At 40.4% G+C, this 21,500-nt stretch overlaps 1 protein-coding gene across 7 annotated transcripts in view; it reads right to left on the bottom strand.

Annotated features, from left to right (window-relative positions):
* Nucleotides 1–21,500, bottom strand: part of GRIA3 (glutamate ionotropic receptor AMPA type subunit 3) — a 281,926-nt gene that overhangs the window by 47,397 nt on the left and 213,029 nt on the right. For all 7 annotated transcript variants that reach the window (XR_005386427.1, XM_038588235.1, XM_038588234.1 and 4 more), the window contains 2 exons: nt 20,526–20,902; nt 10,239–10,437 (listed from right to left, as the gene is read on the bottom strand). Coding sequence is in view for 6 of the 7 variants with exons in the window: in XM_038588235.1 (XP_038444163.1) it covers nt 10,239–10,437; nt 20,526–20,902 (576 nt within the window). In the remaining variant the exon portion in view is untranslated. The remainder of the gene's footprint in view (nt 1–10,238; nt 10,438–20,525; nt 20,903–21,500) is intronic.

Here is a 21,500-nt window from a genome sequence, read left to right as displayed (position 1 = left end):
TCTCAACCTTCTTGCTTATACAATTGGCTGAAACCCCAGGCTGAGAAAAGAAAGCAAAAAATGTTCTTCAGGATTTGGCCAGTGGGTCCGTTTGCTCCCTGCTGCTTTCATATATAACAAATGTCAGGTATTTGTCACAATTACCCAAATGGTGTGTATGTGTGTCTGTCTGGAAGAAAGGGGGCAGGATACAAATATTTGGAAACCAAACTTCAAAATTCTGTGCAAAGGGGCTTTAATAGGATTCTCTTCATGATTACCCCATTAAAACTACTACATTCAGGAAAAGGGGCTGTTCATTTTGGATGAAATAATGTCTATTGCAGTAGGGTTATTTTTAAATATGAAGGGTTGGTTATGAAATATTTCATTTGATATTGTTTGCCAAAGCAGAGATGGATCTTGCTTTTCAACTTAGGTTCCTCAAACTCATTTAAAAGAAAGCAAAGTATTCTAAAGTATTCTTTGGAGAGTCCTTTTTTAATGAACCTCATCTTCACATGCCAAATGTGAATGATGAAATTACAAATAAGACAGCTCTCAGAGCACCCTGGTCTCAAGCAATGATTTTCAATATAGCCGTGGCAGTCTATAGATTGATTTCTACCATGATACTATTATTTCAAAGCAATACTTTTTCTGGAAACTTTTTTTTTCCATCCTAAAATCCCTCCCCCAAACATATATACATACACTGTCTTGTGCAAACAAATCTTAGTGTGAACCCTACAGAAAACTAACAGTTCCTTAGTCAAGAGGAGCCATTGGCTAACATGATATGAAGTCATGGTCTTGTTGGTTTTTTTTTTTTTTTTTTTTTGTCATACATATGTTCTCATGTTCCCTTTGAACTGTCTTAAAATTCTGTTTTCTCTCCAGATATTTTTTATATCCAGACATTATAAGATGTCCCTTTCTTCAGTAACCTTTTCTGACTAATTCACCTGACTCCCCTATTGTCTGTATATTGGACTCAGGGGTCTGCGTGGCATCTCCTATTCATTCCAGTGTGTTGAGGACAGGATTCTTTACCCAGTAGGTTGGAAAATCAATGTTACTGAATGATGCAAGAAATAGTCTGTGGGCTGGATGTGTTTGGTGGCTCAGTGGTTGAGCATCTGCCTTTGGCTCAGGGCATGACCCTGGAGTTCTGAGATCGAGTCCCACATCGGGCTCCTACGAGAAGTCTGCTTCTCCCTCTATGTCTCTGCCTTTCTCTCTGTGTGTCTCTCATGAATAAATAAATAAAATCCTTTAAAAAAAAAAAGAAATAGTCTGTGGGCGCCTGGCTCAGTTGTTTAAGCATCTCCCTTTGGCTCAGGTCATGATCCTAAGGTCCTGGAATTGAGCCCTGCATCACAGGGAGCCTGTTTCTCCTTCTCTCTCTGCCCTACCCCCCCCCCCCCCCCGCAACACTAGTGCATGTCCTCTTTCTTACTTTCTCTCAAATAAATAAATAAAATCATAAAAAAAAACAAATAGTCTGTAACTCAGACTAGAGACTCAAAGGAGATAAATTGAGAGTCAAATAAATCAGATGTGAACACCTGATTATAACAAGATTTTTTATAAAACTGGGAAGTAAGACTCAGTTCTGGAATGCAGGTTTCTTTAGGCATAGCAGCTAACCACCTTCAGAAACCTCTTCATTAGGGCAGCAGGGAGTGTGCAGACAGGAGATGAGTTTTGGGAAAAATGTACAGACAGATGCCCACTATCAGAACTGGAAAGAAGTGCAGTAGATCATCACTATCCAAGTCCTTCCATCAAACAGGTAACATTCTAAACCATTTAGAACAGAAAGGAGATAGGTTTCACTCTACCATCCATCACCTGTGTTCTGGTACAATCTTGCTAGGGCATCAGAATTGTAGCCCAAACACAGAAAGAGAAAGCATGTTCCCTCAAATTTTTGTTACAAGCTGGAATCAGTAGCTAAAATATCCAGGACGCTCTGTACATATGTGTGTTGTAGACAGGACTTTGTGTTTTTTTCAACACTTGACATACATACACATACCTCCTCCTCGCTGCAGTCCTGTATCAAGATGAAACTTTGTGATATTAGCTAAAGTTCTGTCTCAGCATCAGCTACCCAGCCACCCTCTTCCTATTGGGAGAGAGGCATCTATTGCCTAAGGGAAGATTAGGATTATTTGAGCAGCAATGGGAGGAAAATGGAACAGAAATGCCCTCATCCTTTGTTTCAAAATAGACCTTAAAACAGAGAAACAAAGAATTGTCATATAATCCAGCAATTCTACTCCTAGGTATATACCAAAAGGAACTGAAAATAGGGATTTGAAGAGCTGTTTGTTCACTAATGTTCATTGCAGCATTATTACTTGGATAGGGTTAATCCTCAAAAAAAATTTAAAGTCCAGAAGCCCTTATGTTTCATACCTTTACTGTGTCTTACTGCTTTCTTCTTAGAAGGTGGATTTATGGTAGAAGCCTATTTTCACAGGTGACTAACTTCATTTTGCAAAAAATAATAATAATAATAATAATAACTACTCTCTCCCTGGTGCCTAACTTGATGATAGACCCTCAATATTTACTTGCTCACTGATTAAAAATGTAGAAGATGTTGAAGATTGGAATCAACATGACCACAGGACATCACCTAGTAGTTTTTTGAAAACAAAATTCATATCAAGGTCTTGTGTGAGTTGCCTTTCCTTTCAAAAGTGGAGTTTTTTGAACAAACCATTTTTGAACAAACCATTCCAGTTAACCAAATGTTTTTGTTAGCTGGGTTTCAGGAAGTTGAAATTTTACTTGATCCTATAGTCAAATTCTTAGACTTCTGCATGGTGATGAAGGAGAGTTTAAATAATTAACCTGTGCTGGCTTGCTAGGTGAACTCAAGGAATGTTTAATTGAACAGATGGACCCAATTCCTCCAACTAGAAGTGCTAAGGTGATTTGATCTTGTCAGCTAAGAAAAGACAGTGAGATCCTGAGGTGAATTACTCTAGGGAAGAGAATTTCAGAGTTCTCCCAAAGATTTGGGGATTCTGTGTGGCGTGAATTACTCTGGCATTGTCCGAGAGAGTTTGCAACCTCAAAGAAAAGGAAGACTTAACTCCCTTAGGGTTTCTAGGCTGTGAAATGCTCTCATAAGCAAGTAGGTTACCTGGGAGGACTAACAGAGAAAGGCTAATGAAATCCATATGGTTGGTTACTTTGGGCAGATGGCCTGCATGCCCCCTTGGAAGCAGCTGAAGTTTCTAGGTGGTCTTCAAGGGCAGTTCTAAATTGTGCATAGGGAAGTTGTTGAATCTGCAGGCCCCAAAGGAATGGCTAAAGATGGACTAAGAGATGAAGTCAGGAGTAGTATTTTATGGCAGGGGTAGGGATGGGATCAGGAGGATGGCAGGAGGATACAATGAGGTTTCTCTCTCCTCCCAAAGACAGGAAAAAACCCACGTCTCTTCCACTGAGCCAGCAGAGATGATTTTATTTTCTCTTATTTTCTTCTTGGGAAATATCCCTCCCTCATGTATCCATAGAGCCTTGTCTGGAGTCTTTATGCTTTAATTGCTCCAGTGTTGGGCTTTTTTCCTAAAGTCTCCTAGGATTTGGGGCATCTGGGTGGCTCAGTCGGTTGAGCATATGACTCTTGGTTTCAGCTCAGGTCATGATCTCGGGGTCGTGAGACTGAGCCCCACATCAGGCTCTGCGATTAGCTCTGAGTCTGTTTGTCCCTCTCCCTCTGCTCCTCCTCTTGCTCTCTCTTTCAAATAAATAAAATCTTAAAAAAAATTCTCCTGGGATTTGTAGAATCCTTTGTACTTTTAGAGATCTTTTTGTGATATTATCCTATTACTAACCCTATAAGGAGGGTAGAGCAGGGAATATTCCCCTTGATAGATGAGGAAACAGACCAAATGCTTCTTACCAAAGGAAAAAAAAGTCACCAGTGGATGTGGAACTAGAAATCATTTTCATCCTCTCTCTTTTTCTTTCCAGTTTTATCCAGCCATGACATAACCCTTGGCATATCGGAAAGTATAATTAGCTGTGAATAATAGAGGTTTGCTGTGTTTGTGGCATTCACTCTAGTTTTATGGATGTCTTCCTTTTCTTTGCCATCTTATCTTGGATCCTTTTGAGGTTACCAGAGCATGGGAGAATGTCATTTAAAAGTGTGGATAGGTTTTCTTTTCTGATTGATCCATCAAGGGATATAAAAACAAAGATCAACCAGGAGATAATACAGATGCCTTAGCATGCTTGATTCATGCATAACAGCCCCTGTTTCTGTGAATGCTTAGGCCAGAAAGGTATTGAGATGAAATGGAAAGAGGATTCAATCTGGACTCAGAGTTCTACTCTCCCCCATTGATCTGAGTGACATTTGGCAAGTCACAATGTCATTTTGCTCCCTGTGTCTCCTCCACGAAGTAGGTGCAATTGTGCCTGTTCTGGCTGCATTGCAGGATTGTCGAGTGAATTGAATGTGGTAATGTTATGTGAATATGTGTTGAAAATTGACAGCCTCCTAGGTTGTGAACTCCCAGAGGCTAGAGGCCATTTCTGTTTTATTCATTACCTACCTGACCTTCATGTTGGGTTTGTGGAGAATCATTAACCCTCCTATTGTTCACCATGGGTTGTATCTGTAGATTGGCATGTGTGGGGAAGGAGCAATGTAAAAATGAACACTGTCAGCTGCCCTGGAGGTGTGATCATCTAGTTTCTTGACATGCCTATATTTCAAGTCTGTCTGTCCCCAAAAATAACCTCCAAATATGGTGGAAAACCCTGTCGAGGTGTTTTCATGTGATTTGGCAAAAGACAGAAATTTAATTTTGTGTACAGAGATGGAGCTTCAGTGCTTAGCCTAGAACTTGGCACATGGAGTGTGCTCAAAGAAAAGAGTTATTATTGAAAGAGTGATGAATACATCATAGAATCTAGGGCATTATTATTAGCCTGTCTTCATTGCTACATTTTCTTCTTTCTCTTGGAGGCAGATATTAGGTATGTTGTCACTTGTGTACAGTTGGCAGGTTAACTGTCTTCTACTCCCTTGGAGAGTGTCCTTTCCACCCACCTCAAGACCTGTCCGCAAGGAAGACCTAATGGAACCACAGATCCCTAGCTGCTGAAGGATGGGAAAAGCCAACAGCTGTCTGGGTGTACCGTGCCCTTTTCCCAAGGCCTATGTGGCCAGGTCTCAGCATCCTCACCTTGTGCCTCCTGTTCCACCTCCAGTCTTTTTTTTTTTTTTTTAAGATTTTTTGTGTTTATTCATGAGACACACACACACACACACACACACACACACACACACACACAGAGAAAGAGAGAGAGAGAAGCAGAGACACAGGCAGAGGGAGAAGCAGGCTCCATGCAGGGAGCCCGAAGTAGGACTCGATCCCAGGTCTCCAGGATCATGCCCTGGGCTGAATGCAGGTGCTAAACCACTGAGCCACCCAGGGATCCCCTCTACCTCCAGTCTTGACCTATGAGGTATAGGAAGGAGTCTTGTTGTGTAATGTATCATGACATAGGAAAATAAGATTGTTTTTGACAAGGTGGCATCCCAACAGCCATGTCAAAGTTAAAAAACAAATTTTTCTTTTTAAAAACTGTCAAGTGGTATATACAACAGATGTCTCTGACCTGCCATCCCTTGATGTCAACTCATCTCTTGTTGTTGCTATTATGTGTTCCCTAGTGTGTGGTTTGGCTGTGTCCTCAAACATTTGGTCACATCATATGTGTCTTCAAACTAATTAAATCTGGTTGCAGTTGTCCAAGTATATTGTCTTTCAAAATTGCAAATTCATCATAGTTACCTGGTGAGAAAATTTTTAACAAAAAGACTTTATAATTTGATGTGTATCCTAGGCCTGGGGCATGCGTTATGGGGTCTATTGTGTACATAGGTCAGTTGTAACAAAGCATAAAAATTAATGGTTAGTTTTCTTGATCATGTCAAAAGGTCAACATACTCAGCATAGGTGCATCTGTGGGGAGACTTCCCCCTTCCCCTTATATACTTCAAAAGCCCTATAAGAAATAACTGCGAAATGTTGAAATGTGGGCTCCAATTAAAAATGCTTGTGTGTGTGTGTGTGTGTGTGTGTGTATGAGAGAGAGAGAGAGAGAGAAAGAGAGAGAGATTCTGAATGTGTAAGCAGGATCCAAATACTATTAGTAGGGACTGCTTTCCAAATCAGTTTGGAGGGCTCTTCGTTTATAGCCTAAATTTAAAAAAACATAAATGACCGATGACAACAATTAGGCAGAGTCTTGTGTTCAAATAAAATAATTTCCATGAGTAATTCAGCTGTGCTACATGGGGGGTACCATGTCTCCAAGTCAGAAGACAGAACAGTCCCCTTGGTGGTTTCCAGATAAAGTTCAATTCCTCTGTCCTACTCAGGGCCCTAGAGCAACTCACTCTCTCTCCACTCCTCTCCTTTTATATTTAATTTCTTAAAGGGGTTTATTTTTTTAGGATTTTATTTATTTATTTATTTGAGAAAGAGAGAGTGAGAGAGTGCACACACTCATGAGCAGGAGGAGGGGCCGAGGGAGAGGGGAAGCAGACTCCCCCTGAGCAGGGAGCCAGATTCGGGGCTTGATCCAACGAGCCTGGGATCATGACCTGAGCTGAAAGCAGATGCTTAACTGACTGGACCACCCAAGTGCCCCTCTTAAAGGGTTTAAGGAGAAAAAATGAGTGGGAAATATCAGAAAGGGAGACAGAACATGAAAGACTCCTAACTCTGGGAAACGAACTAGGGGTGGTGGAAGGGGAGGTGGGTAGGGGGTGGGGGTGACTGGGTGATGGGCACTGAGGTGGGCACTTGACGGGATGAGCACTGGGTGTTATTCTATATGTTGGCAAATTGAACACCAATAAAAAATAAATTTATTAAAAAATTCATTTTAAATATTTCATTTAAAAAAAAATCTCCTTTAATCTCCTGAACTACCTTCAATGGGGATATAGTCAAGTCTCTGGAAAAGACATCAAGCATCATAATTATCTCCTAATATTTCTAGGGGTCTGAAGGCTGAGAGAATTTTGGAAGTGCTTTTTTCCCCAGTGCTACTTTTTTAACATGAATCTGTATCAGGTTAAATTTCCAAAACTTAGTGGGGAATGATCATTTCGGTGCAGCTTTCCAAATCATAGTGGCATTTCTCTGGGTAATGACAATAAAGCTGTCGACTTGTTTTTTAGCATGGGTGCTTCCACTGTAGTTGGGACATTTCGTTTTGGAGCTACTGTCTAAGGAAATCAGTTTGAAAGTCAAGAGGGCTGACTGTAATATTTCAGAAGTCTCTTCCAGCTGCATACATTTTGCTTGGTATCATTCCCTCTCCCCCCCCACCGCCTCCTTTCCTGATGGAGCAGGTCCCTCTGTGCCTATGACTTTACGTGATGGTCGATAACAGTTAAGGATAGCTTGAAAATAAGAGAAACAAAGGAATCATTTTAAAATACCATCATTTTAATGGCAGCTTTATCCAGGATGAGTAAAAATGTCTGCAGGGCAATTGGAAAGGAATTGTATTTTATTTATTTCTCTCTCCTAGTGGAAGAACTAGAGGGCTGGCCCCAGGCTGTTTTATGGTATTACTACTTGGTCCCTGTGGTTTTAGTATGCAGTGAGAATGGGAAGAAATGAGCTCATGTTATGTTTGTAAATGTTGCATGTGATCTCGTTTTATTCTCTAAAGTTCAGAGGCATGCCATCAGAGGCCTTCACTTTTTTCTGTGTGTAGTGGAGTGACTAATCTTAAAACTGCCTTGAGGTCATTGAGGGTTGTGGGGCGGAGGGGGTGGTGGTGACAAGCTAGTTTGTGAAATCCCTGAGTGAGAGATGATGTGTTCTGGCTCATTGTCTTCTCTGATCTATGTGGTTCAAGGCGGGTGGAGTGGAGAGCATGGAGAGGACACATCGCTTCAAGACCAATTGGTTGGGCCCCCCTGTATTAGATGAATATCAACCTTACCCTTTGTTAGGTTTGCATGACATTTTCAGTACAAGCAGGCTAAAAAAGTTGATCTTTCTAGATTGCTCAGTTCCATTCTTAGATCATCAACCTTTGTGTGCTGCCTGAAGAACTTCCCCACAGAATCCTAACGCTGTCATCAGCGACCATTTGAGGAAAAAGAAAAGTGGTGCATGAGAATTAGAAAATGATTTGCATTTCCCTATACCTAGAAATATCCAGCTCCCTCTCTAATCAGATTTTCATAAGAGCTCCATTTCCATACGAATTACTCATTGGCTGTAAAGGTCACTAGGAATTGGTGAGCATTAGAAACCGCAAACCAATTAGAACGCAGCAATAGCTTCACTCAGAATTGGATGTTGATTCAAATTGGCTCTGGTAATATGATGCTTTTTAATGAAACCATCATTGAATAGATTAGCAGACACTTTCCTGGTTTTTCAGAAAGACACAAAAGGCACGGGGGATGGGGTCTGGGTGTGGGGACAATGACTATTTGGTCACACTTTCAAGTCTTTGTGCTAATCAATATCCCTCGAGAGGGTCCTTTGCTGGCAGTATGGATGAATGGCCTTTGAAAGCTTAATGGGAATTGATGCCATCTATCGATTACCATTTAAAACACACCTTCCTAATTTCTAATTGTCTTTGAAGGTAAAATGCTTTCCAATGGAACAAGTATCTCTTATCAGACAGTCTAAGTCCTTTGTCTCAATAGGCTAAGTGATCAATTACTTCATAGGCCAACATGATGCCTATTGGGATGCTGCTGGAGGTTCATACCAAACCAGCTTTCCATGGAGCTGATTATGTGCTGACTACTCAGCAGATGGAAATCCCTGGCTTGCTGCCCTGAAACATGTGAGTGGTTTCATGCAGGCAGGGGATTATTTCAAGATAAGTTTCTGGGATTGCCACAGTGGTCAAGGTCAAGGCCAGGTTAGTTCCAGGAGGTCTTCAGTGATGGGTTCCAATACTGGGCCCTTCTCCCTGGTTGGGGATTTTGATCTGCTCGATAAATAGTGGTAGAATCGAGAAAGGGATATGCAGAGCCAATGAGAATTCTTGAAAGGGTCCCATAACTAATGCTTTCTCTTTCAGGGAATGAAAGCAGCTTTTAGCTAATTGCTATAATTTTAAGAAACATACGCCCGTTTTCCCAGGAAATAATTGAACAAATCTCATGATAATACATGTAGAAATATATTTCTTACTGATTTCTTAAAATAAGCCAGTTTAGAACCAATATGCTTTTACCCTGGACTTGGAGGAAAGGTCAGTACTTATACCTGCCATCCAATAACTTGATTATTGGTTGTAAAGACTAAACGTTTCCCTTTTACCTACTATACAAGTGGCTTCTGGATCATTGCTACAACCAGTTATAGTGATGACAGTGGCAGGCAGTGGATAATGTATAGAATGGGCCCATTTTCTAATCACCATACTTTTGTGGTTGGGGCAACTGAAGAAACATTTGAATTCTTAACCATTCCACTGGTGGTCTTTCTTAGAGTTCAGTTGGTACAGAAAAAAGATCTTGAAAGTTTATGTAAAAGTGGCATGTCCATCAATTTTCTGCTTCAGTCTCCTTTCATCCTTTCTCTTGACAGTGTTTATGCAGCCTGACTAACTTTTGCTCGTGAACAGCTTGCTGTTTCCCCACTAAGGTTTTTTGGTCGATGATGGGGCGGCGGGGGTGGAATAAGTGTACTCAAGAAATTAAAACAATTACCGGCTTCTCTGAAAATGGAACTATCAGCATGAACACTTGAAACAAGTGTAAAACATTTCAATAAGAAACCATTGTCTAAAATAGAATATGCAATTTTATAGTCTATCACTCCTCAGAATCTTCGAGTCAAGTACCTACCTTCTCTGAACTGAGACATTAAATCACTGCTTTTGTAAAAGCTAGAAAGAAGAACGCGCATTACTTAGTTTAGTTCCCTCATTTCTGAAGCAAGGTGATCAAGGCTGACAGAAGTTATATGACTTGCCCAAGGACAAAGGAGCACTCCGCGCCAGGGCTGGGCTTCCAACCTGGGAGTTCAGGCCTCGCGCTCTCCATAGGCCACTTGTCAGGCTGCACGCTCTTAGTTGTCAACAATGAATTAGGTCACCAACTAAGCCCAGCCAAGATGCTCTGCTTTGATAACAACCCCACACGTTCCCCACCCTCCCTTAAGGAGCCTTTGTGAGAAGACTGGACGATAAAAACCAGCGGGCCCGATTCACCGCAAGGCACTTACTCGGAAAAATTCTTTTGTTGAACCGGAGTCCAGGGTCCCATATGCAATTTCAGTCTGCTTAGCTAAGTCTTCGGCACTCTCTATGGGAGAAACCATCCTCTCCACAGTCAGAAAAGCAGCAAGATTGGCAGTATAGGAGGAAATTATGATCAAGGTGAAGAACCACCAAACCCCTCCGACAATGCGCCCAGACAGCGATCTGCAAGACAAAACAGAGACCAAGCCAGACCCAGAGGGGCCGGATTTCAGTTTAAAAAAATCCTTGTCTTTATTTCTGGAAAGGGAAGTGGTTTCAGGAGAGTTGAAGTAGATGATGTCAGGGAATTAAAACACCAAACGAAAGTAACACGTTCACAACATCCCGTGTCAGGATGGCAGATGATGATACATGCATAATGCTCTTCGGGCCTATATAGCTTGCAAAGCGGGATTTTTTTTTTTTTTAATCCTAGGAAAAACATCTCTAGCAGCTTCTGCTTACACGTAAGAACTGTACTTATCAGATTCTCTTCCTGTGGGAGCCCTGATGGGCATGCCTGTGGAAGACGGCTCCTTTCCTTTAAGGCTGGTGGTGCCCAGCCTGCACTGTAAAAAAAAAAAAAAAATCTCATGCTCAGGCCTAGCCCAACACCAGGTCAGTCAGAGCCTGGGAAGTGGGACCCACACATAACATTTTTTAAAGCTCCCCAGGCGATTACGGGGTACAGCCAAGGTTGAGAACCACTGATGGAAGGTGATGTCATGGTAGAAACACAGGATCAAAACCCTTCACTTATTTCAAGAGAAATGGGTAAGTGGAGGCGTACTCTTCACTCTGAGTTTAGGAAACTTAATAAAGACTGTGCCATTTTGTGGAGTTGGTGGCCCATGGGGCAAGGAGCCATTAAGACCGTATTTATTAGCATCTTAATAGAAATGGCTAGTGGGGCTCAGGAGCTTAGCTCTAGGGATCAAAACTTTCCTCTTTTACTAAGACATAGGAGGGGCCTAAAGGTAGGGAACTATCTGTGTACTAGAATTTGCCAGGCACCAAAAGCCTGGTTTCCACGCCTACCTCCCAGCCCCCCCAAACAATCAAAACGAAACCATCCTCACCAGCCGCCAAAGAACTGCTTCAGAGTGGAATCACCCTCTGCGTTTTCTTTAGGAGACTCGGTCAAAAGGTTAACAAGTTAACTTCAGAAGGACCTATTATCACATTGTCTTGGATTAGTCCATCTACTTAGGAGCGGAGGGGGCAGAAGGCGGGTAAGGTGCACTAAGGGGCAATTTTACTCTTCAACAGGACTAGCCTGTGGCTGCACGCCGGGTGTTTGTGAAAACGCAGATTCAGAATGTCCGAGCGCTCAAGAAGCTGCGCCTCGGCCGTGTCACGGGTGATCGCCAGGGGTCTGCAGACCAAACTGAGAAATCTCGTTCTTCTTCTGCATCACCGATTCTCAACTCTGCCTGAACATCAATATCATCTGGGAAGCATGAGACAAAAGACAACAAAACACGACGACACACAAAACATGCCCCGGCTCCACCGCAGGCCAGTGAAATCAGACTCTTTGGGGGTTAGGCCGAAGGAGCAGCATTTTTTTTTTTTTTTTTTTATTCATGATAGACGTAGAGAGAGAGGCAGAGACACAGGAGGAGGGAGAAGCAGGCTCCATGCAGGGAGCCCGACGCGGGACTCTATCCCGGGACTCTAGGATCACGCCCTGGGCCCAAGGCAGGCGCTAAACCGCTGAGCCACCCAGGGATCCCCAGGAGCAGCATTTTTATAAAGCTCTGGTGCAGGGGGATCCCTGGGTGGCGCAGTGGTTTGGCGCCTGCCTTTGGCCCAGGGCGCGATCCTGGAGACCCGGGATCGAATCCCACGTCAGGCTCCCGGTGCATGGAGCCTGCTTCTCCCTCTGCCTGTGTCTCTGCCTCTCTCTCTCTCTCTCTGTCTCTCTGTTACTATCATAAATAAATAAAAATTAAAAAAAAAAAAAAAAAAAAAAAAGCTCTGGTGCAGCCGGGACTGGGGGTCACGGCGGGGCCTGCACTGTGAATGCTGCTCAGGGAGAGGGTCTGGGGGGGCGGTTAGAGGGCACTGGAAGCTTGGCGATGGGAGGCGGCTTGTACGGAGGCACTTTCGTCTCCTTCACAGTGTTGCTGACGGCTGCTCTGGCTGCAGAAATGAAAATCTGGTCCCTAGGTTTTATAAAACGTTGCCACGTTATCTCTAGGATAGTTCTCTCCGTGGCAGAGCTCCATCCTGATTAGGCTCTGTTCTCTCATGCCCAGAAAAGCTCGCAGGCAAAGAACCCACTCTGTCATAAAGTGAAGAATAGGCGTAGGAGCCTGGCACAATTCCAGGCTCTGTGGGAAGAGGGCAGTTCTGGGCTGAAACCTGGCAAATCAAGCTCTTCTCTGTATTTGCATTTTACCACTTGGAAGCAAATTTAAATTCCTGTGTCCCAAGATAAACTTTTATTGGCCTCTGGAAAATTCAGTTGTTTCTGATTTTACACTCCGGTCAAATAATTTTGGCAGGTGTTTGAATAATGGTGGTCTTTATTGATGAACTAAAACAAAACTACTTGATTTTTAAAGTTTGTGATTCCTATTGGTTGCAGGATGCTTAAAACAACCCTGCTTTCTTTATTTTTGAACACAATCACCTGTAGCCTTTCAGATGTGAAAATCTGCTTTGCAACAGATTTCTCTAATGGTTCTATTCTCCCAGGATCTCATCTGGGAACATGTCCCTTTTAATCAGAAGCGGTGAAAACATCCAGGTGAGGCGGAAAGAATGCGTTACCCTTCCAAATGCTAAAAGTTTCCAGGATATTTCAGTTACGAATTTGGACCTTTATAGTCTTTCTTCATTGTTGCCATATATATTTAACTTATCCTCAACTGATCTGACTCTGGAAATAATTTTACCATATAAAAGATTAATGTTTCAAAGTAGCATCTGTAGTAATAGGGTAATAAAAACGATAATGATAATAGCTAACCCTTACAGAGCACTTCCAGACTGTTCTGATTGCTTTAGGTTGACATGGGTCAACTCTTTCAACCCTCCTTCCCTATGGTTAGGCACTATTTATACAGATTAGGAAACAGAGGCATCTTACAGATAAAGAAACTGAGGCACAGGGAGGAGAAATAGGAAATGATCTATTCTTACACAATAGGAAAGAAATGCCCACATATTTGTGCTACAAAATAGTCATAGTTTGTGTAAGAAAATCCAGAATGGTGTATAAATCACAGAAGGTGCAATTTTCTGACAACTGAGAATTATAGTTGCAGGAAAAGCAAACAAGTTTGGATAATTATTGTTTATTATTTGTTCATTCGAAATGGAACTGGGAATGCCATCCTTATTTGGAATGACGGGGTTTTCCTGAGACCAAGGGGAGAACTGACTTTGGAGTATTTCCAGAATCATGCTTTGGTATAGAAAGGGGTGTATTAAGCTGCTGCGAATACCGATGGTAGTTTATGCATTGTCTCCTTGAAACAGAGAAAAATACAGTAATTTATGGAAATTATATTTGTGCCATTCTAGTGAGGCTAATGGATTGTGTCTGTATGATCTAAAATCAAGGCTGCACATGCTAATCTGGTTATTTTGGCCACCATAATAGGGGACTCAGATAATCATGTGGTTGATCTATAGCACTTAGCTGAGATTGGCTGTTGACGTGACTGAAAATAAACCTAAATGCAAAATGGTCATTTTTGTGGCCTCTTGTATACATGGCTATTGACTTTGGCAACTACGTGGTTAATATGATGATATATATATCTATCTATGAGCATGGAAAATTTTGGTGAATATTCATATAGAAATGGTATAATAGTGTCCATAAGCCTCAGCAGAATGGAAAAGGAGCTTCCTTGGAAACTATGTTAAATGCACAAGCTTGCATTCAACATTCTCCCCTCAAGGCAGCAGTAGCTTTGACAAGAATCATAGTGGAATTTCTACCACTTTCTTTCCTTTATGGCGTGAACGCCTAAATCATTTCACTGAAAAAAGGTACAGTGGAAACTCACAGGGAAGATGCTCTGTAAGAATTTTTACATTTCCCTTTTCTCATTAATGAAACTATAGCCATTTAATAACCCACATTTCACATGGAGGCTATATAAAAAGTGACTGATGGGTCAGCCCCATGACATTTTTAAAAGGATCTATTAAAACAAGACAAGACTTTATAGTTGAGTTAAAAAGACCTGTCATTTTCCAGTTTTTTTCCCTCCATTAATGCAGCTTCAAAATGTTTAACATTCATTTTAAATAGTTTTGTTGCACAAGACAGATTTTGAGGTTGACATAATGAAATGGCTATAAAATGCTGCACATTTAGTATTTATAAAAATGCATTATAAGGAGCATATTGCATACCTTTTGAAGAAATGTAAGAGGGAGTGAATGAAAGCGGATTAGCAATAAGAAAAACAGATGTAAAAACACTGCAAAATAATATATAATGTTCTTGTTATCTGTAATCATACCGGAGTTTCTGAGTTAATAATAAAATGTATTTTATGACCTCTGAAATGCTAATAAAAGTGAGCTATGTGCTGTAACCTTCATCCTGTAAGTAAATTTTGAAATCTGCACTTTACTAGCTTCACAAGACCAAGAGCTGAAACTGTAACCACTTCTGTGCACAAACTCTTCATCATGCTCTTTTCTCCCCCTCTTCTTTTTTCCAAAGTATGTATCTTTTCTACACCCTATTCAATGCTCATTCTATGACAGGTTTTTAAAAAATGTGCAGAATCAATCTTTGGCTCATATAGTATTTTCTGATGGGAATAAGTAACCATCTCCCAGACTGAGAACTATGGCGTTCAGCCAGAAAAGTCATAAAATGGTTGCAATAAAAATCCTGCTATTACATCATTAATTGATCACCACATCACTACTACTTGGAAGAGAATTTGCAGTAGGATAAGACCCTAGTCAGACATCAGCAAAGGAAAAGCTATTGTTTAAAATGGAGCCCCCAAATCCTGCTGTCTTTGGGTCCCATTCATTTCATACTCTTCATGTCTTTTATTATTTTGCACACATTTTCCATTTTACAAAAGGTCAGCTAACCTGAACAGATGCCCTGCCTCCTCCTCTAAAGTATCTGATATCTTGCAGAACTAGAGAAGAGTAATGCCTTTGGAATAATATGTACATGGTAATCAGATTCAAGTTAGCGTGCTCCCTCCAGTTTCTCTGTTAGAATTCCCCCAATCCTCCCACCTTCACCCTGGCTAGACCTCAGATGTCCCTGCAGCTTCAAAGAAAGTCAGCAGGGGGAGCATTTGTCTGGAAGGACTCCGACTTTGGACTGCTCTGCAAGGTTCTATCCAAGTTTTACAAAGGAAATAAATTACAGATTAAAAAAAATTGTAACATTTCTGTCAATATTAGTAAATCATTATAGAATATACAATCAAGACGTTTGCACGAGGTGTGATCCTTAAGGAGAGCACTATATGGATTCAAGAAGGAAAGTTGTTGGTTATTTCTCATCAGAAATCGGCTATGTGGCACTGACTACAGTTTCAACTGTATTCCTAAGGAGTTTTAGGGACTAAAAAGCAAGTAAGATATTAACTGCTAGTATTTGTGAAATTAGAGTGGTGAAGAGCAGCCAGTTTAATAATGAGGATAGCTACCCTTTACTGGGAACTTACTATCCACCAGGTACTGTGCTTTACATTTTATGGATGAGAAACTGTGGCTTAGCCAGATTTAGTAACATGCCCCAGAGGTTATACAACTCCTAAGCAGATTGGGGATCTAGTGAAACTAACTCCAGCACCTGCATCCTTAACCAGTAGGCTACCTCCATCTGGCTACACCCACTGCCCATCTTCCCAATCCCCTCCAGGGGAAGAGGGTTGAATGGAATCTCCTCATACTTTCCTCTCCTCACTGCCCTACACAGATCAGTTTGTATATGGATATAACCTCAGCTTATCACATTGATTAGCCTCTCTAAAGGCAATTCAGCCTCCAGCTGAATTGTTCACTCCAAACAACTGGAGTAGTTGAAAATACCAAACCTAATATTGACATGGGCTCTTTAAGCTTCCAAGCCCCTGTCAATACCTTTATTTAATGGAAACAGAATGATGCTCAGCGTTCCTCATGTCGTCTCATTGTTGATTTCCCACACTTTTACTCTGAGTGGGCACTGCCTCCTTTCTTTAACAACCGGGGCAAAGGCAGAGTTTCATTGGAGGCTGGGAGACTAGAAAATACTCCTGTGGACAAATCTGAGGAAAAGAATGGAACAGGCAATGCACCTTCAGATCCGTAGTGGTGAGGCAGTGGGTGGTAGTGGAAACAGTTGTACTGCTGGCTCTTAAAACCTCTATGACCCTGGCCTCCACCACAGTCTCTCTCTGGGTACTGTTCTTTTGTTTGTGCTGTGAAAAAAAAGCAGCATGAAGTGGAACAGCCTAGGTTGTGGACTTGGAGTTAGGTTTGAATACTGGCTCTGCCATCAGCCGTGTGACTGGGCAAATTATTTACACTGACCGTCACCTTCTTCCACTTAAAAATAAGTACGAGGCGGCAGTGTTTTGAAGATTAAAATTTGTATGATAATACAGGAAAAGTACCTATACACGGCAGGAGCTCAGTGAGGGCTGTTGTCCCTCTGCCTTCAGGAAACAGAAGCAGTTGGGTCAATGTACCTGATGTCTCCTCCTGCTATAATAGTTGGTAGTTTTACTTTAAAATGTGGTCTCTTATAATTCCTTGAATTGCTTCAATTTTGGGAAAAGTCAGAGTGTACAATGCATGTTCACATTTGGGGCTTTCTGGAGAGTCTACATTCTAAGTGTGGCCATTAAACCAAGTATAACATTGACATTTGGAGCCAAGGCAACCATGAATCTTAGAGTACAACTATGTCATTATCAGGAATTTCGAAATCTGTTAATAGAAGAGCACATTTCAGTGGACTTTTCTGTTATATGATTGAGCACAAATATATAACCAGTAGAGCTCTCAAGGAGAAAAAAGTGTGCTACAAAGTATAAAATTTTATCAAGAGGCTTAAAGATATAATTTTCTTTGAAGGACACAAAAGACAGTATTGAAAGAGGGATCACCCATGTGGTAGAAGATATACATAGTAATAATTTATTACTCAAAAGCACAAAAAGGAGGATGTTACTCTAGACCAGTGTTATTCCATAGGCTATGTGCACCATTGCTGGGTTGAGTTGCAATTAGTGTTTAAAACAACATGGCACACTGTAAGAGTGATGTTTGGTAAAACTTGTGTCATATACATGTTATATACATATATATGCACTGAGTCATGATGGAAAATGTAGTTCGTATTGAGGGACATGCTCAAAAAGTTTGAAAGCCATTGCTCTATATGACAGTATCTAGTGCAGTATAATGAAATGTGTGTCTCGGAGAAAAAAGGATTAGATATATATATATATATGCCATAGAAGAGCCACAGTTTAAATTCTGCTACAAAAAAAAAAAAAATCTACCCAGCTTGTCATGTTCAGGTCATCATCTTTAAGTTAGTACTTAATGAGGCAATATGCATAAATACTTCCAAAAACAGATAGCTTTTGAAGAGTCCTGTTTGAGTATATAGAGTAGTATGCAGCACTCCAGTGGGGATAACACAAATTTAGTTTTGAAAATTCACTTACAGAAACCAATAAAATCTCCAGCCTTAATGACTCTTTAGCATTGCCTCAACACAGATTACCAGCCATGTTAAAAATCACTCAATTACGGGATCATTCAGAAACCCTAGTCTCCAAGTGAACATTTTAAAAAATAAGAAAAGAAAGAAACTAGCAAAATAAATGAACTCCCAGTGGTACCACATGGGAGATGACACACATTGTAAGCACAAAAGGAACAGGGAGTGAAATACTTTGGAGAATCTGACCAAGCAGATTGAGAGTGGCAAAAGATATGACTTAGACAAAAGAGGCTTGTCCCATATACATTACATTAGAAACTTGAAGATGGTTATCCATGAGTTATGCTGCAAATCTTCATTTGAAATGTTTTGTGCTCCAAGTGGATAATCTTAAAATGAAGTAGGCTGTAAAACCATAGTAGTTGACCTTCTGAGTCCTTATATTCTAAATGAAAGTCCCCATATGTTTGTATAATGGACTCTGGTCAGTATTTGGATTAATGTTCAATTTTACCAAAACTACAACTTTTTATTTCAGAAAAAAACCCACTTCCCCCTGCCCCGATTTTAAAGATGCTGCATTTGCTTATAATATTTTATGATTATGAATTCAATACTGTTTCTGTTTAGGTGAGTTAACACTTAAACTAAGTGGGCAAGGTCTAGGACATTCACATTCAATATTTTTAATAGCTTCACTGAGATAAAATTTGCATATCATAAAATTCACCAATGTAAATGTACAATGAATGATTTTAGTCAAGAGTTGTGCGGCCATCACCACAATCCAGTTTTGGAACATTTCTATCACCCTGAAAAACTCCTTCATGCTCATTTGTGCTTAATCCTGACAGGGCTGGGACTAGGGTGAGACAAGTGAGGCATTTACCCCATGCACAAAATTTAGAGGGGTACCAAAATCTCATTAATCAAGATAAATAACATTTTAGTGCAATATTTAAAAAAATCAAGATTAATTCAAGAAACCCATGATGAACAAATATTAACATTTTAAATAAAGACTGAATTTGCCCCTTTTGCTTGCTGTACTCAACCTCACCTGCCTCAGCCTAATCCTCGTCCTTTTTAGCTTTGCTCTACTCCAAGTCCCCAGAAACCATTAGTGTACTTTCTGTCTCTATGGATTTGCTTATCCTGAACAAATGGAACAATGCAATAAGGGACATTGAATAGCTAGAATTCAATAAATAGAAGAATATAATATGTGGCCTTTTGTGTCTGGCTTTTTTCACGTAGCATGATGTTTTCAAAGTTCATCCATGTCATAGCACATCAGTAGCTTGCTCTTTTAGATTGACAAATAGTATTCCATCAGATGGAATTTTGTTCATCCATTCACTTGTTGATGGACATTTGGGTTGTGTCCACTTTTTGGTTTTTATAAAGCGCCTATGAACATTTATAAGTCTTTGTGTAGATATAGGTTTTCTTTACTCTTCAGTAAATAACTAGGTGGAATTACTGTGTCATGTTTTAAGCACATGTCTAACTATAAGAGAGTGCCAGTCTGTCTTCCAATTCAGCCATAGCATTTTGCGTTCATGCTACTTAATGGATGAGAGCTATAGTCATTCTATGTCCTCACCACCACTTGGTATTGTCTTTTTTATTATAGCTGTTCTAGACAATATATAGAGGTATCTCATTGTGATTTTAATTTGTGTTTCCCTAATGACTAATTATGTTGAGCATCTTTACATGTGATTATTAGCCATTTGTATATCTTCTTTGGGGAAAGGTCTGTTCAAATATTTTGTCCATCTTAAAAATTAGGTTGTCTTCTTTATATTGAATAGTAATGCAAGCGATCTTTATATATTCTGGATTTAAGTTCCTTATCAGATGTATGATTTGCTAATATTTTCTCCCAGTCTGTGGCTTGTCTTTTCATTTTCTTAATGATGTCTTTTGAAATGTCAAAGTTTTGAATTTTAATGAAGCCCAGTTTATCAATTTTTAAAAAATGGATTGTTCTTTTTGTGTTTTGAAAACTCTTTGTCCAGTCCAAGATCATATAGACTTCCTCTTAGGTGTTCTTTTTCCCCTCATCTTATGTTTTCTTTTAGTAGTTTTAAGTTTTAGTTATAAAACTTGGGGAAGATACTATAATGAATAGTTCTAGGCAGTCTCAGAGTGAAATAAAAAAGGTAGGATGCTGAAAGGGGAAAGTAGGAGGGCTTTTAAGAAGAGTTCTATATTCTTTCAAATTTTTTTTTCTAGATCCTATCTCTAGACAAATAAGAAACTGTTTTAGCTCAATTGAAGAAACCATGCCTGACTGATCTGATCAAGATTTAGTATTAGCTTTATCTGAATAATAATATTAATATTAGCTGACAATGTTACCTTTATCCAGAGTCCAAATGTTTGTTATAATATGTACAATACCATAGAAATGCATGAAGGACATTCAGAATAACACCAATAACACACTCACTTCATGGACGCAAGCAAACAAAATGGCTTGATGATAATTTGTCATTGGATGGAATGTTAAATGAAAGAAATCTGGACTTGAGATGGGTGTACATGAATGGATCATGGCCACAGAATGCAAGGAGGCATTAGGTATGACATGGAAACAAACCTTGGAGAAATATCACATCCTTGCTGCATAAAGGCACCCAAGGAAAACCAAAGACTGTTAAATATTCCAAATTCATTTGGAGGATCAGGAGGGCTTTGTGGATCACGAGGTTCTTCATTGTTGTCTTCCAAGTGCCATTCATAGGGGCTGAATCTGCTGACTAGGAAAAGAACTACGCTGACTCCAATGTAAGCAAAGACGATGCACATCCAGATTTCATAAGCCAAGGGATCCAGAAATGAGAATACGCCTGGTTTTGACTTCTGAGGCTTTTTTATCATGATGGAGATGCCCAAGCTCATAAACGGCTTTGAGAAATCTATGACTTCTTCACGGACCAGGGTTATAGTGAGTGGAGCAACAGCTATATCAGCCCTCTGGAAAAAAAATTGACTTTTAGAGATAGTATTTCCATTAGTCATTTGACACTTACTATACCTCTTTGGTGGAAATATAAACTCTTAGATCACTATAACCAATTGATTTGTCAATGCTTTGGTCAGAAAAGTAGCATTCAGTGGTTTCTATAATGCTTTAACTTGATGGTAAGGTAAGGAAAAGACACTGGCTGGCCTTTTGTCCTTTGTGACCTACGGGCTTAGGGCACCCAACTCAATTTTTCTTTCTTAGAATTTTTTTGCTCTCTTGCAACTCAACTTGTACCCCCTTGTGACATATCACTGCTTAACTCTTTTTAAAAGTAAGTGCTATGCCCAATGTGGGACTTGAACTCATGATCATGAGATCGAGAGTCACATGCTCTATGGACTAAGCCAGCTAGGTGCCCCTATCACTGTTTAACTATTGTTTTGTTTTTAAGTCTTATTTATTTTTGAGAGAGAGAGAGAGAAACAGAGAGAGAGAAGGGGCAGAGGGAGAGACAGAATCTCAAGCAGACTCTGTGCTGAGCATGGTGCCCTACAGGGCTCAATCCCATGACCCTGAGATCATGACCTGAGCTGAAACCAAGAGTTG

Source organism: Canis lupus, chromosome X, assembly GCF_011100685.1.
Source record: "Canis lupus familiaris isolate Mischka breed German Shepherd chromosome X, alternate assembly UU_Cfam_GSD_1.0, whole genome shotgun sequence".
Taxonomy (NCBI): Eukaryota; Metazoa; Chordata; class Mammalia; order Carnivora; family Canidae; genus Canis; species Canis lupus.
This window is presented reverse-complemented; position numbering and strand designations above follow the sequence as displayed.